This window comes from Cygnus olor, chromosome 4 (genome assembly GCF_009769625.2).
Source record: "Cygnus olor isolate bCygOlo1 chromosome 4, bCygOlo1.pri.v2, whole genome shotgun sequence".
In the NCBI taxonomy this organism is placed as follows: domain Eukaryota; kingdom Metazoa; phylum Chordata; class Aves; order Anseriformes; family Anatidae; genus Cygnus; species Cygnus olor.
Genome location: NC_049172.1, coordinates 20,791,397 through 20,805,349, shown reverse-complemented (window position 1 = coordinate 20,805,349; position 13,953 = coordinate 20,791,397). Strand labels below are relative to the sequence as shown.

Sequence of the window (13,953 nt, the reverse complement as noted above, 5' to 3'; positions counted from 1 at the left end):
GCTGGCTGAAAATCAGTCTTATCTTAGCCCCCCTCAGCCTGCATGCCTTTCTGTTAACTGAAAGCTCTCTGAACAGGCTCCATGCTCACTGTCCATATGTTTCCCACCCATTTCTGTGCTCTGAGTGCAGCAGGCGAGGCAGGGAGCCGGCAGCACTGCACTGGAGCAAAACCAGCTCTGTGCAGCGTTTCCAAGTTCAGGACAGGTCTGCTCGTCGTTTCATCTAGGCAAGCAGTACCAAGCTGCAATAGTTTTAAACCCCCAGCTAAAAGCATGACCAGAGTTACTTTTACAGCTTCTCCGTAGGAAAGGTATGAGAGAAGTGCCCTGCGCACCGGCACAGGATGCTGGCAGCCCCGCCGAGCATCACAGCGAGGAAACACGAGTGCTCACCTGTCATCAGCGTGTAATAGTTCGGGTAGGAGAGGCTGGGGAAATCTGGGGTCATGTAATCCACCTTCACCCCCATGTTGACGATGTTCTGAAAGCCCGGCAGAGCCTCCAGCTCCTTGTCGTCGATGTAGTCGAAGCGAAAGCCGTCGAGCAGGAACACCAGCAGCTTGCGGCGGGCAGCAGCGATGGAGAGGAGGGCGAGGAAGGCGAGGACCACGGCGAGGACCCTGCAGCTCCCCATGGCAGGCAGCGCTGCTGGGACCGGGGCCAGGAGTGAGGGATCTGCGGCAGCTTCGGGGCTGGACCTGGCACCGCTGTCCTCCCTCCCGCTTCCACCGCCTGCGTTAAAGCTACAGCACTGCCCAGCGTGTGCGGGGGCGGGAGGTCGCAGGTTAATTGCAAACAGATGATTAACTTGGAGCCAGAGGAGGAAAGAGCTCGGTCTCTCGCCGCCTTGCAGCGATGGAGAAAGCAGCGTGCAGGGGAGTCCGCAAGGACCTGTCGTCTGCACGCGCTGTGGGGCTCCTCCAGCTCCTAAGTCTTTAACAAAAAGGAATAGTTTGCAGCACTACAAAACAAATTATGCATTTGTTTTCTGGCTGTTGACACTACTGCTGCTGGTAAGAGCTGGGTGGTGCCAAGTTTCATGTTAATGAAAAGTTGGTTGCGCTTTCGTCACGAGCCGGCACCAGGTTCTTCTGCTGCCAGCCACAGGGGCAGAGCTATACCTCCAGCACAACGCCGGCGTCTGCTATAGACTGTAATTACATGCTGCCTCACTTTGCTTGCATTTCATTTGCTTCTCCCAGATAAAAGCAGCTCGTAGTGCTGCGTTAGCCCTGGAAGCATGGAGGACCCACCTGCCAGACCCTGCCGGGCTGGGGAAAGGGTAAGGCTTGCATTCCTCAGCCCACGGAAGAGAAGCAGCCCCAGGGAGGCTCATCCATCGTGGGGACGTGCCCCACAGATGCCGGCACCTGGGGAAGGTTGCAGAGCTGGCCACCCTCCAGCCATGAGGAGGTCAGGCCTTCTGCTTGCTCCCCACAAGGCTCCCGGCAGCATGTCCAGCCTGTCTGCTCACCTGGTCCGACGCCAGCTGAGCAAGGCAGCTTTTGGCCTCCCTCGAGGCCTGCCTCCCTGCCCCAAACCAGCACTCGCACCTGTGCAAAAGGAGGACAAAAAGCACCCAGGTGTTACCCGAGCTGTGCCTGCACCCTGGACTGACTGAACGAACCGTCCCTTCCCTACACCCTCATCATCCTGATGCTCTGGGGTCCCTGCTGCTCGGGCATCGTTCGCCACGCAGCAGGAACACGGGACCTCGAGGCACGCAGCTGTGCTACCAGCTCTTGGCTGAGCCTTAGTGTGCTCGCCCTGCCCCACTCCTGGTCCCTGGGGCCATGTAGCCAGTCGCCAGGAGAAGTGTTGGTGGCTATCCCCTGAAACAGGCTGAGCCTTCCTGGTGGTGGCTTGCCATCTCCCACCTCTCTGCTTGTTTGCTTTTCAGGGTTTTATACCTTTTCCATTAGCATTTACATCTCGGAGCCTTGCGTTGCTAGCTGTTATCATCTTGGCAACTTTAGCGCTCTGTGTTTTTACTTGTCTTATCTCGCCTGGCTTCAGTTGGTGTGTTTTCTCACAGTGCAGCCGCAGTTTTCTCAGCAAAACCAAGCCAGGGTCACACAGCCGGGGCAGAGGCAGCTGGAACCAGGGCCATCGGTACCCCTGTGTGCCCAAGAGAAGGACAGATGGACTCGTGGCGAGCTATCACCAGTGCCTGCTCTGCTGGTACAACAGCAAGTCCTGGACCCCCAGCCCATCTCCTGGAGCAGACATCACCCAGGTGAACAGGGCAGCACCACAACTTCTGGAGTTCAAATCTTCCAGTGGTGCAGGGCTCTGGCCTCTCCAAAGCAGGCTGCCCATAAAAATACCACCTGCTTATCTCTTTCCTGATGCACAGGATCCTTCAGGATATTTGCCAGGCTGGGAGAGATGCCACAGCTCTCCAGAACTGCGAGCGTGCCAGCAAAAGGCAGCACATCCAGCCCCAGATGCCAGACACAAGGAGCTTGGCTTGCCACAAGCAAACACAAATGATTAAGAAGCTGTTTTACTTTGGCATCTGTTTCAACTTGTTGCATGCTCTTCTGTCATGCATTTAGGGTTTTTTCTTGTTTATTTTTTTTTTTTACCCTGCAAAAACTCACTGGTGAGGAACTTGTGATTTATTTTAACTGAGGCAGGCGCCAGCATCACCTCGCTGCAGCAGCTGGGGATGGAAGAAAAGAACTGGCATCGTGCAACAGGAGATGAAAGCCGCAAGGCTGCTCAAGCGGGGCAGCCAAGCTGCATGTCACCGGCGTCCCAGCCCGTGCAAGGCTGCATCCAGAGCCTTTCAGCCACCCGGGGGGAGGCTGCAGCTGCGTGCCGGGCTGGCAGGCGACGTGATGGCCCAGGCAGGACCGTGCGTGCTGCACGTCACCTCCTCACCCCAAGGGGATGCGTGCATCCCCTTGTCTCCTGCTGCCCCTCCTCACCACCAGGCAGGATGGGAGGTGGCCCAGAAAAACCTGTGCTCGGGGTGAGGACTTCTGCTGGTGCTTACTGGGCAGTGTCACTAGGCAAAGACTGTCTGTGATGGGCTCTCAGCCTCCTGCTGTCTTGGCCAAGCTGCTAATTTACCATGTGCATATGTAGGTTGAATGAACTTGTAAACGCGTCCAGCAGTGGGGAGGGAGAGATGATTGTGCATCTCTTGGCAAAGCCATGGGAAGGTTGATGTTGACATCTTGGCTTGCTCTCTGATGGGTGGCCTCTGGGCTTGCCAGCAGGGCTGAGCAGAAGAGCAGCTGCTGCTCATGCAGGGATGGGATAATTAAGGGCAGTCAATCAGGTATCCAAGCTGGACTCCCACCCTGAAAAGATGATCAGATTTTTGAGGTGGTTAGGCTGGGCATCCATCACAAGGCGATGCAAAGATATTATTATTTCATAGCATTAAAGAAATAAAGTCTTCCTTTCAAGAGGGTTGTAATCTACCAGTTGAGAGTTTCTAAGGGAAAGCTCCACTTGGACCAACACAGTGGCACGATGAACAAGTGGTGCAAGGTACCTCAACCTGAGGTCTGCCTTGGGAGTTGGAGATTCACAAGTTTCCGCTCAACAAATAACAAGAACATAAGGCCTGAGAGGGGTTAAAGACATAGCGAGCCACGTAACCATGACGCCTTACAATACCAAATTGTGTTTTGACAGACAATTCCCCTGAAGAGTGGGACCAGAGCCAAGCAGTCTAGCTTGGCAGAGACAGACCCTAGCAATACATTTCATCCCTGCCAAGCAATGTTGATTTGCTTTGGTTCACATTCATTTGTAAGCACCCTGTCTGCACAAAGCCCCAGATGGCCTTGGAGACTCCAGCACAACAATATTTTGAAACAAAAGTTCTTACAAAAACTACCAGAGCTCGAGCTGGAGTCCAGGGACAGCAGTTTGCACAAGTTAGCAGTTATACCGTGTTTTGGAAGAAGCGTGAATACAGGAAAGAAAATCCCTAAGCCCTATTTGTGCATGAGGAGATACCCCACTGATCAAAATTTTGTTTGTAACAAGATCCTCAGCCACTTCGGCTGCTCAGGAAATCCTCTTGGCAAAAAGCAGGTTTTCATCTTTGGAAAACTGCCTCCAGTGCCTGTGAATCTCTGATTTCTTTTTGTCCTGCTGAAATCACAAGCACGGTGATCGAAATGAAAGCGCGTTCTCCAGGCTGCTGGTTCAGCCTGGCTGGTCAGATGTGCCAGCTGCCCTGCAGTGCTGCTTGGTCGCTGCTCTTACGTCCAGAAGCATACGCCAGGACAAAAGCTGCTAAAAGCAAAACACTGGAGAATCTAGAGGGGAAAATTGTCCTTTCTCTTCTGGAAGAAAGACGAGAAAGCATGACAAGACTCGCTGTCTTGTAATTCCTCTTCATGTCCCGTTCTTCCCCCATACAGCAGTAGTTAAACACTTTGGCCAACACAGCCTGACCTACTCGTTTGGTTGCTTTTTTTTTCCTCATTAGCAAAAAAGGCATGGCCACCTCCAGACAAAAAGGCCTTGAGGGGAATAATAAGTTGCTTGTGTCTCTTTGAAGAAGAGGTAGAGGGTTTGTGCCTGTCTGAAGTTTTAAGGTCAGAACTCTGCTTGAGTAAGGTCCTTCTTCCTCCCATCCCCACCAAGCCCAAACTGAAAACATCACAGCTGGTACCAGCTCCTCTGCTGGCTTCAAGAGAAAGCCTCTGGCAGTACATGTATCTGCCTTTGGAGCCGACAGAAGGCCTCACCTTGGTGGAAATTATCTGCTGCAGAAGTTTAGTACTGTTGGTTGCAAACTCATAATTTGTCATCTCTTTGTAGGTTGAATGGTGGAAGTCAGCTTTATCAGTCTTTGCTCCTGTGCCGTGCCTTCTTACCAGTGCTTCTGCGTGGAGGAGCCCGTTAGGCAAAGCATCTGCTGCTCCATCAGACCTTCATGAATGATATTTAACACAAAGCCTGTTATTTCTGCAATCTTCTGGTGTGCAGTAATGCAGTCATGAGGAATTTGAGGTGCAGGAAATGGGTTGCTCTTATTGTCAGTCATGTACAGATAGATACAGTAAAGGAAATCACATACTGGCTAACTATGGAGCATTTCAAAGCTAGAAGCTCCAGCTTTCCTGGAGAAGAGTGGTGATCTTTCTCAGCTTCTTGTGGCACACTTCTCCTTTAATCTATTTGGCTGGTATGTGGCTTACCTTACCAGAAGCATCCACACTCTGGGTAACAAGTACATCAGACTGGGACTGTGGTGGCCCTGCTGGACAGCTAGGCCCTGGTCAAATGTTCTTTGAGTGTCTCAGCCCAGGTAATCACGATGTTAGGAGAGCAGCCCTCCAGATCTCCTACTCCCCCCTTCCCTGAAACAGTCACAAGTCATATGAATAACTTTGCTATTTGAGCCCAGTGGGCTTAAACTCACTACCCAGTGGGTCTCTGACACTGGAAAGTACAAAGCAGTTCGTGTCAGAAGAGGCTGAGAAGCCTGCACCAGGTGATGGCATCTCGTGGCTGATTCAGCAGAAGATAAGCTCCTCCCTCAGCCATGTCTGAGCACAGGACTGTCCAGCTCTGGGAGAGGGTATCTTAGCCACAGGCTGAAACCAGTCTCAATTCCATCGAAAATATTTCAGTTTTGCTTGGATATCAACCCATCTCCACCTCCAGTACCTCCCTGATGTCTCTAACGCATGTCCCTGCAACATCATTACTTAATTAGCCCAAGACTGTGCTTGCCTGCACTCGGTGCCTTGTAACGCACAAGTTTTTACTGTGTTGAGGAAACCTTACACAAGACAGCTCTCTCTGTCGAAATCGCCCAGTAGGGTTTGTTAGATGGCAAAAACAGATGGCTGATTCTGAGTAACTGGATATTGAGCTCTCTGCTTGCCTCTGCTCTCTGGTTGCTCCCTTGGATGGTGAGGGACCGTGGCGAAGGGTTTTACTGCTGTGCCAAAAACAGGGATCAGTATGCAATGGTTCAGGTGGGGACGGAAACCTGGACAGCTAAGCAAATTAATCAAAATCAGTTAATTTGTTTAGTATAAAAAATAAGCCATCATCAGCAAAATAAAGTCTGTGTTACGTATCCTGCTGTGCCGTGACACTAACTTGCTCCTAATGGCATTGACCTCGCCACATCCACTGGCATCCCAGAGGCTCCTCCACGAGAACAACAGGGTATTCTGCACACCCACCCGTGTCCTGCACACCGGCTTCTGCCAGAGTCTGACCTCATTTGAAAGGGTAAGCTCAAAGTCTAACAATCTGACAAGTTGTCTACTGTTAGCCAAGTGGAGACCTGTTTCAGCTAAGTATTTGGATTTTAGGTTTTCCCTCTAAATGAGGGGTAATTTGAGAGGCCAAATATTTGGCAAATTAGTGCTTGTGTGCCTACCTTCCAAGAATAAAACAATATTACATGTTTGATATTTCTGGTACCCTTCTAAACTGAGCACAAAAGAGACTTACAACATTGGCTTGAACTTAGTACAGGTACAAAGTAAACTATCTGGGGCTAGCATAAAATGCTATTTTAAAACTCCCAGATACTTTGCATTTGGCATCCTTCATGGTCTGGAGGTTACACAGAGTTCAGCTATAACTCCTGACATCAGTGACTGGAAGCCATGTGAGTTTGGCTCACGGCATGCCATATCAATGAAAAAAGGCCTTTATTCTGACTGTGGTTACTGAAGCCAACCTGAGATTACTTATAATTTGCCCCAAAAAGCTGAGCTCTGCCCCGCTGCCCATGCTACCGAGCAAGTTGCGACCTACAGCTGCCGTTGCTTTCACCATGTGCCACTTCACTGCCGTCATTTCGGCTGTCGTATTTCTGGTGGCATTGGTCCCGGCTCTTGGTTACTGTAACTCACTCTTCAGCACGTGCTCGTTGGAGGCTGAAGCTCTTACCTGGAAGGCAGATTAAAGGCTTGGCTTGCAACAGCGATGGATCCCCGTTCCTTATCTCCCTGCCTGGTGAGTCACTTTCAGAGAATTCGCCTCACAGAGCAGAGAGGTGGTTTTACAGTCCCACCTGTGTTCTGGGCAGGGTGATACTCACACAGCAGCCGCCTTCCAGCAGACGGTGTTTCTCTGTCAGCAAGTTATAACTTCTCCAGCGAAGCTGGATCTGCACCAGGTCTCCTTACGGGTAAGGTCTGTCCCCAGCCACCACCAGTAAGGTGCTGGAGGAGGGCAAGGTCATGTCTCCACGTGAGTGTAATGCTTTCACCCGCTGAGTGCTCTGCTTAGGAAATCCTAAGGTGTAGCTCAGGGCTTGAGCCCGTCTCAGTGCAGGCAGGAGACAGCCTGGGACAGGACCTTTACCTAGGAGAGCCCTCAGCCCTGGGAGGAGCTGATGAGATTCCTCCATCCAGGCACTTCTGAGGAGTCTGTCTGAGATAAATTGCCCCAATTCCCATCCCTTTTATCTCTGACTTAACGCAATCCAAGCAGACCTCAGCAGGACTTTAGTCCTTCAGTAGGGACTTTGCATTCGCAGTGCCACGTCCACATCCCATTTCTGAGGCGCCCCTACTTGGAGGCTTGAGGTCTCCGCTCTTTTGCCACTCTCGTGAGATTTATAACCACATCTCCTAATTCCAGTGGTGGAGACAACCCAGCATGTGACATTCTGCTCTTCTGCATGTAAGCATTTTATTACACATTGGAGTGAAGCCTCCTCTCTATTTTTTCTGCAATCTGTCCCAGGAAGTCCCAGTGTGGGGTGTCTTCTTTAAAGCTCTGCATTAGCTGACATAAAAATGCTCTTCCCTTCATATGGACACCCTCAAGTCAGTATGTTTGCAACTGACCCCACCTTTCCTAGAAACACCTGAAGCTCCCCCCTCTTACTCCTGCTGACAGGAGAAGGAGGAAACCTTGCGTGTCTGCCCCTCTTGCTCCGTGATGGACTCTGGTCTGCACATGGGCCTTATGCACACAAACAAGCAATCAAGAGAGCACAGTTAAAGCCCAGCTGCCTTTGCACACTTCAGCCTGAAGGCTTGTCCACTAGAGTGTGCTGCTTCTGAGTTGTTTGCTTTAGCAGAAATGACAAAGAGGAGTTAGGGGTGTCCGTAATTTCGGGTGGCACTACAGTATCCTTTGAGAAGAAGCTCTGATTGCCCACACTGAAGAGAAATGAAAAGTAGGCAAGTCTCCTCCTTGGGCAACCACCTTCCCAGCAGGTCCCAGGGCCGTGGTGCTTTGGTTTCTTTCCAGCTTCAAGACCCTTCCAGCAGGATATTCTCTTTTTCTGGGTCTCCACCAGCAGCATCTCTTGGGTTGCCCGGGGCCTGCCAAGGGAGTATTTTATCCCCTCCTTCATTTAGCCTGAGTGGCACGGCACCCTGCAGAGGTCTCCAGCTGGCAGGTGCTTTGCGTGGCCCAGTTAAAACTGCTGGCATGGCGCCGTTTTTGAGGAGGAAGATAAATTACTGGAAAATTAGCTACTGCTGGAATGACATCCTTATGCTAAAAATAAGGAAACTTTCATTCATCAGCTCAGTGTAACACAATTGAACACTGACAGGCCAAGCTGCCTTGACTGAATATCTTTGCTTTTTAGATCTTTTTTTTCTTTTTGAAAACTATATATATATATTATACATATAGATTATGTCTCTCTATATAAAGTATATACATATAAGTTATATATATATATATGTACATATATATATATATATATATATATAAAAAGTGTCTCTGGTTCTAGAGGCTGAAAAATTGACAGCTGATTTCCTGTTTGAGTGTAAGCCCTGTTCACTTGCTAGGTCTCCCCTGTTTTTCAAAACACAAAACTAATGGTGAAAAGCAGCAAATACTTACATGCAAAAATCGTTAGTCACATAACACTGAAAATGGTCGAAACATTTAAGGACATCTTTCTCCTTCCTACTTCTTTCCCTCCAGTGGAAGAAGAGGACACCAAAGACTGTCTTGTCGGTGTCTCAAACCCTGTAAAAACTTTTCTCTTCCATCATTCCTCTTTTAACACCAAAACAGATAGCATATGAAGAGCAGGCATCCTGGCCCAAGGACTTGCTGTTCACTCTCAGTGGAAAGACATAGCAAAGTGGTGGCTATCCTGCGTTAAATACAACATCTCTGCTGCCTGGCTGACCAAAAATGAGCTGGATGGCATCCCTGCTGCCTACCCAACACAGCATCCCTCTCTGTTGATCCGAGGGCTTCTCTCCACAGAGAAGTTCATCTTTCCCTGAATTTGTTTCCACCTTGTTTTGCTGGAGACGACCACCATCTCCTCCAGTGGTCCAGCACCAGCACTGTTTCCACCTTGCCTGGCTCCAAAATCCAATGTATGGACTGCTCCTCCTTTACCAGTCCCCTGGGACAGATGGATGCCAGCAAAGCTTTCTGCCTGATATGTTTTGATAGCATGCAGCTTATTTTCTATATTTTCTCTCCCAACTTTATGTGCTAGTCCACTGCGTGGCAGCAACACAACAACAACCAAAAATCCCCCCCCCCCCCCAAAAAAAATCCAACAAACCAAACCAAACCAATCAAGCACCACCACCAAAAAAAAAATAAAAAAACTGTGATTTCCTACAGCACTGTCAGCTGCTGGGAATGGACACCATGTAATGACTTCCAGGGCCAATGACCTCGTGCCTCTAATTCCCAGTAAGGATTTAGTTCTTTTGGCATGGACAACACATGCAAAACCCTGCTCTGATAGGTTTTTAAAAGTGAAAATAGGTGGCAAAGTACTTAGCCCTTTCAAGGAAGTTTGGAGACAATGGAAGAGAACCTCATACCACGTGAGCACTGAATGTGGCTGCCCAGCTTCCAGCAAGAAGGCAATAAATTATCTCCCGAACACCTGCCACGGGCACCAGATCACCACAGAGAAGCTATTCTTCTTCTACCACAACTGCCCATTCAAGATGCACCACAGCTGCTAATGCATTTAGCAGCTGCAAGAAGCATTTGAAAAACTGTATCTTTTTTTTCCCAAGAAATAAGGTTACAGGCTTTTTTGCTCTCCTTGTTTGGAGTTCAGCTTATTTTGCTCAGCTCCTACACAGCTGCCATTTCCCCACCTGCTGGAGGCGGCTGCACCCGCTGAGGGGCAGCAATCTCAGGGCAAGCAGGGCCATTTCCATCACTGCCAGCGGGAGTTTAAGGGGTGCTTTAATGGGCTTGCATTAATGCAACACCAGCTCAGTTCTCCCCAATGCAGACACCTCTCACCTGATGTGCAGGCAGCTCCTGCTGCCCCTTGCCCAGCACCACGTCGTCCCCAGGTGGTCTGTCATGCTCAGCACCTCCAGCATCCTTCAGGGCTCTCCTCAGTGCCGTAGGGAAACCTGTACAGCAGCGGCCATGAGAAAGCAAGGCAGTTGCTGGTGGGATGGTCACACAGATGGAGACATCACAGGCTTCGGAGCTGCAATACTGAGCTCTTACACACAGCACAGGCCACCAGGATACCAACTGGCTGTTTCCACCCATGATAATGCTTCCATGGGCTTAAATCCTGTATCTGCATAGAAAAAGCATTGTGTCACTGCCAGTTCTGTAACATCTCACAGCCATAAAATAAGCCCCTGAGCTCCCCAAAGGAGCCCTCGTCCCCTGCTTCCCAGCACAGGAAAGCAACACGGTCTTGGTGTGAGAGTCAGGACCCCGGGGCTTCTTTCTGGCATAGGAAGTGGAAGGAGGATGAATGAGCCAACAGGGGAGGGTCAAAACAGCCTCGGGAACAACCTACCATCTCATGGCAGCCAACCTCATCCATGGGACACCAATAAGAAGAGCTTGTGAAAGCTTTTTCCAGGTGAACGCTTTTTCCTAAAGCAAAAGCTGTTCCCCAGTTTTGGTGAGGAGCTCTTGCAGGTGGTGTTCACAGGAGGCATCATCATCTCGTCCTGCCATCCCAACCCACGGGACGATGGGGAGGGTGGAAATGGGTCAGGACATCCAAACGCCAGCCTTACTACCCATGTGAACAGCTGGTTTTCATTTCCGGCTAAACAGCTCCGTTCCAGTTGTGCTGGTGAAGGAAAAGGGAAGCAGCAGATCCTGAACCTTGGCTTCATCCTGGGTAGCCCATGGGCATAAACCCCAGACTGCTCGTGCAAGGCTGTTGCATTTTGTGTGGCCATTGTGCATCTGTCAGTATCCCTTCTCTCAAAACAAAAGCGTCACATAGCTTTTTGAGACATGAAACCAGAGGTGTTCATAGCAATGAAAAATGTGTGTCCCTAGATTATTTTGATTTAACGAACAAGGATTAGGAAACCCCAAAGCCTTGATGTTACCCTCGATGTACATTGTTCATGCCATCAGTCCCATCCATGTCAATAATGGATGCTTTCAGCTGGTGCAGTTCCTCTGCAAAATTTGTTTTGCAGTGGTACTTTCTATGTCCCAAGACCAACTTTTTGCTATTTTGGTTTTACACTGGGGAAGCGGATAGCATATAATGTACGGGCAGCAGAGAAAAATATCACTAATGTGGTAATGAAGGAAAAGAGAGGGACTGTATTTAATATAAACAGCAGCCATAAATGTAGACATGTATATACTCCGACACTGCATGAAGTAAAATATACCACAGCCAGAACAATATGAGGGAATACTTTGTCCTTAAATGGTTCAAAGTTATATAAAGTGTCTCCATGTACTTTCCAGAGTGCAAGTGTGTACAGAGGAAATATTTCTGGTTGGACAAGGTGCCCTGTGCCATCTGAGCTTAACTAGGAGTTCCCTGGTTGCCTGAAACTCCTATTAGATGGGGAACCCGAAAGGAAAGACAGGGCTGCAAACTGTAGTGGCAGGGTGCCTGCAGTGTCACTGAGAGAAGATCTGCTCTGTGACTTCATCTGCCCCTTTCAGAGTGCCCAAAAGCCTGCTCCTGTGCAAACGCTGCCAGCTAGGGCTAGAGCACCAAGCATCCTCTTGCACGGGTCTCCCTCCCGGTTGCATGGGGTAGAGACAGCAGCGACACACTTTCCTGATGCTGCGTGTATTCCCGAACCTGAACCCTGTTCCTGCTTCTTTGGGTAAAGCACTCCTTACAAGTAGGACACGTTGCCCATCCTGTCACAATCCAGAGGTCCATGGAGGGGCTGAGTCCATGAATGGCTTCTGAAAAACTCTGGAGGTCTGAGAAGTATCCATCTCAGGGGTGAGACAGACATTAGGGTGAACTGACTTGAGCTGCTGCGCTGGCTTTTGTGGAAAGCAGTGTCAGCAGTGAGGTGTGGATGAAGAGGATTAGCCCACACGAGAGGTGGCTTTCAAGCCAATAATAACAAATCAAGGCAACAGCAAAAGGGTTTATTGAAGACTATCATACCAAATGATTTTGATGGAAAAAGTGCCTTGAAATCATATCCTATCATTAGATGGTACAGCATCAACCATCTGCCTCCCTATAAGTGACTTCTACTGCTCAAGACCAGTCCCTAGTCTTTGCGATGCTTCAAAAGGAGGCGGCAACAAAATAGCAAAGCAATTTGAGCTGGTTTTGTGACTTCCAGGCCATTTGTTCACTTACAGTTTGAGCGACCCATTATTATCACTTTCCTCAGTAGTTAATGGAAAAAGAGATTTTCATGGGTTATGGGTCAGACCTACAGCCAAATCAGTAGAAGCACCAAACCATCTTCCCCGTCACTGGCAGGTCAGGGGAAGCGAGGCTGGTTTCTCTGGGCTCGTCCACGCCGACACTAGATGTCAGCCCAAACACGTGAGTGCTTCTGCTCTCAGCTGCAGCCAGGTTCAGACAAACCCACGGACAAATTGCTGCGCTGGCAACCTCCACCCGTGAGGGACGGGGCTCGCTGCAGACAGCCGCACCGTGGCTGGGCTGGTTTGCTGGCTCCTGCTGCGGGCTGCCTGGAGCTAAACCATGCAGATTTGGTGCCTTCTGTGTAAGTGTGAAGTGAAACTGGTGGCAGGGAGATAGGACCGGCCAGAGCACTGCTTGCACTCAGTTAAAAGCTGGGTTAAAGCGTTTTCTCCTCACGGCATTCCTGCCTTGGAGTGTTTTGCCCACACGCACCGGTTACCAAGGCTGGTGTTGACCGAAAGCCCTACAAAGACAACAGAAAATGGCTGGGACAAAACAGCATTTCCTCTTATTTCCACCCTCCCTGGGAACAGAGGCAATTTCCCCTTCCCTTGTTTAGAAAACAACCTTCTTCCCCCATTCCCATCTCGTCCTCCCCGTACAGCAGGCCAGCCTGGCGAGGGCTTCGCGCTCCTGGAAATTGGGGATGGGGGGTCCCGGCCTGCGGGAGGTCAGCAGCTGCTGTGTGCGGCTGGATCCACATCCCACTATTCCTGTCTGGCTCCCACGTGTGTGGGGCAGGCAGATTTCATAACACCCCTGTCTTTCAGCATGGGGATTTTCAGCAAAGCGAGTGCAAACTGTTCTGGCTCAGATGAATACCCGAGGCGCCTCAGCCTGGCATCCCGCTGCACATGGCCTGCTCTGTCGGCTTAGCTGCTCGGTGCTGCGTGTTTCATTGTCTGGACCCCTTCCCTAAAGAACAACCCGGTGAGCAGTAGATACCGTTTGTTCTTGTTTGCCACGGGTGAGAAAGAAAGTGGCAGCGCACAGGCTGCTCCATGAGGCGACTCATGGTAGGCCGTGACAGGGCTCGGTTGCAGGGGCGCAGCCTTGACGCCAGGCGGGAGGGCTTCTTGAATGTCAGCGGCTTGACATCATGCCATGTTTGCTGTTGTTGTTTTTCTGTTTTTCCTTTCCGCAGCCCTGCTCCTGGCCCAGATCCTGGCAGCACTTCATCACACAATGACAGTTGCCCCGGCCGCCAAAGGGGAGGCAGCAAGCAGCGCTGCCGTGGTGCTGGCCCGAGCTGCCACAGCATCCTGGGCGCAGGGGTGCACAGGCACATGGGTACGTGGGTGCACAGATGTGTGGGTGGACATCCCACCAGGAACCCAGCACCCCTCTGCTCAGCTGCAGGCACAAGCATC

General features: G+C 50.4%; 1 protein-coding gene across 1 annotated transcript in view; it reads right to left on the bottom strand.

Moving 5' to 3' along the window:
* The window catches only part of ENPP6 (ectonucleotide pyrophosphatase/phosphodiesterase 6), a 32,196-nt gene extending 31,186 nt beyond the window's left edge, over window positions 1-1,010 (bottom strand). The window contains exon 1 of the mRNA XM_040554712.1: window positions 394-1,010. Within this exon, the coding sequence (XP_040410646.1) occupies window positions 394-634 (241 nt within the window). The 5' untranslated portion in view covers window positions 635-1,010. The remainder of the gene's footprint in view (window positions 1-393) is intronic.
* Window positions 1,011-13,953: the final 12,943 nt, after the last annotated feature.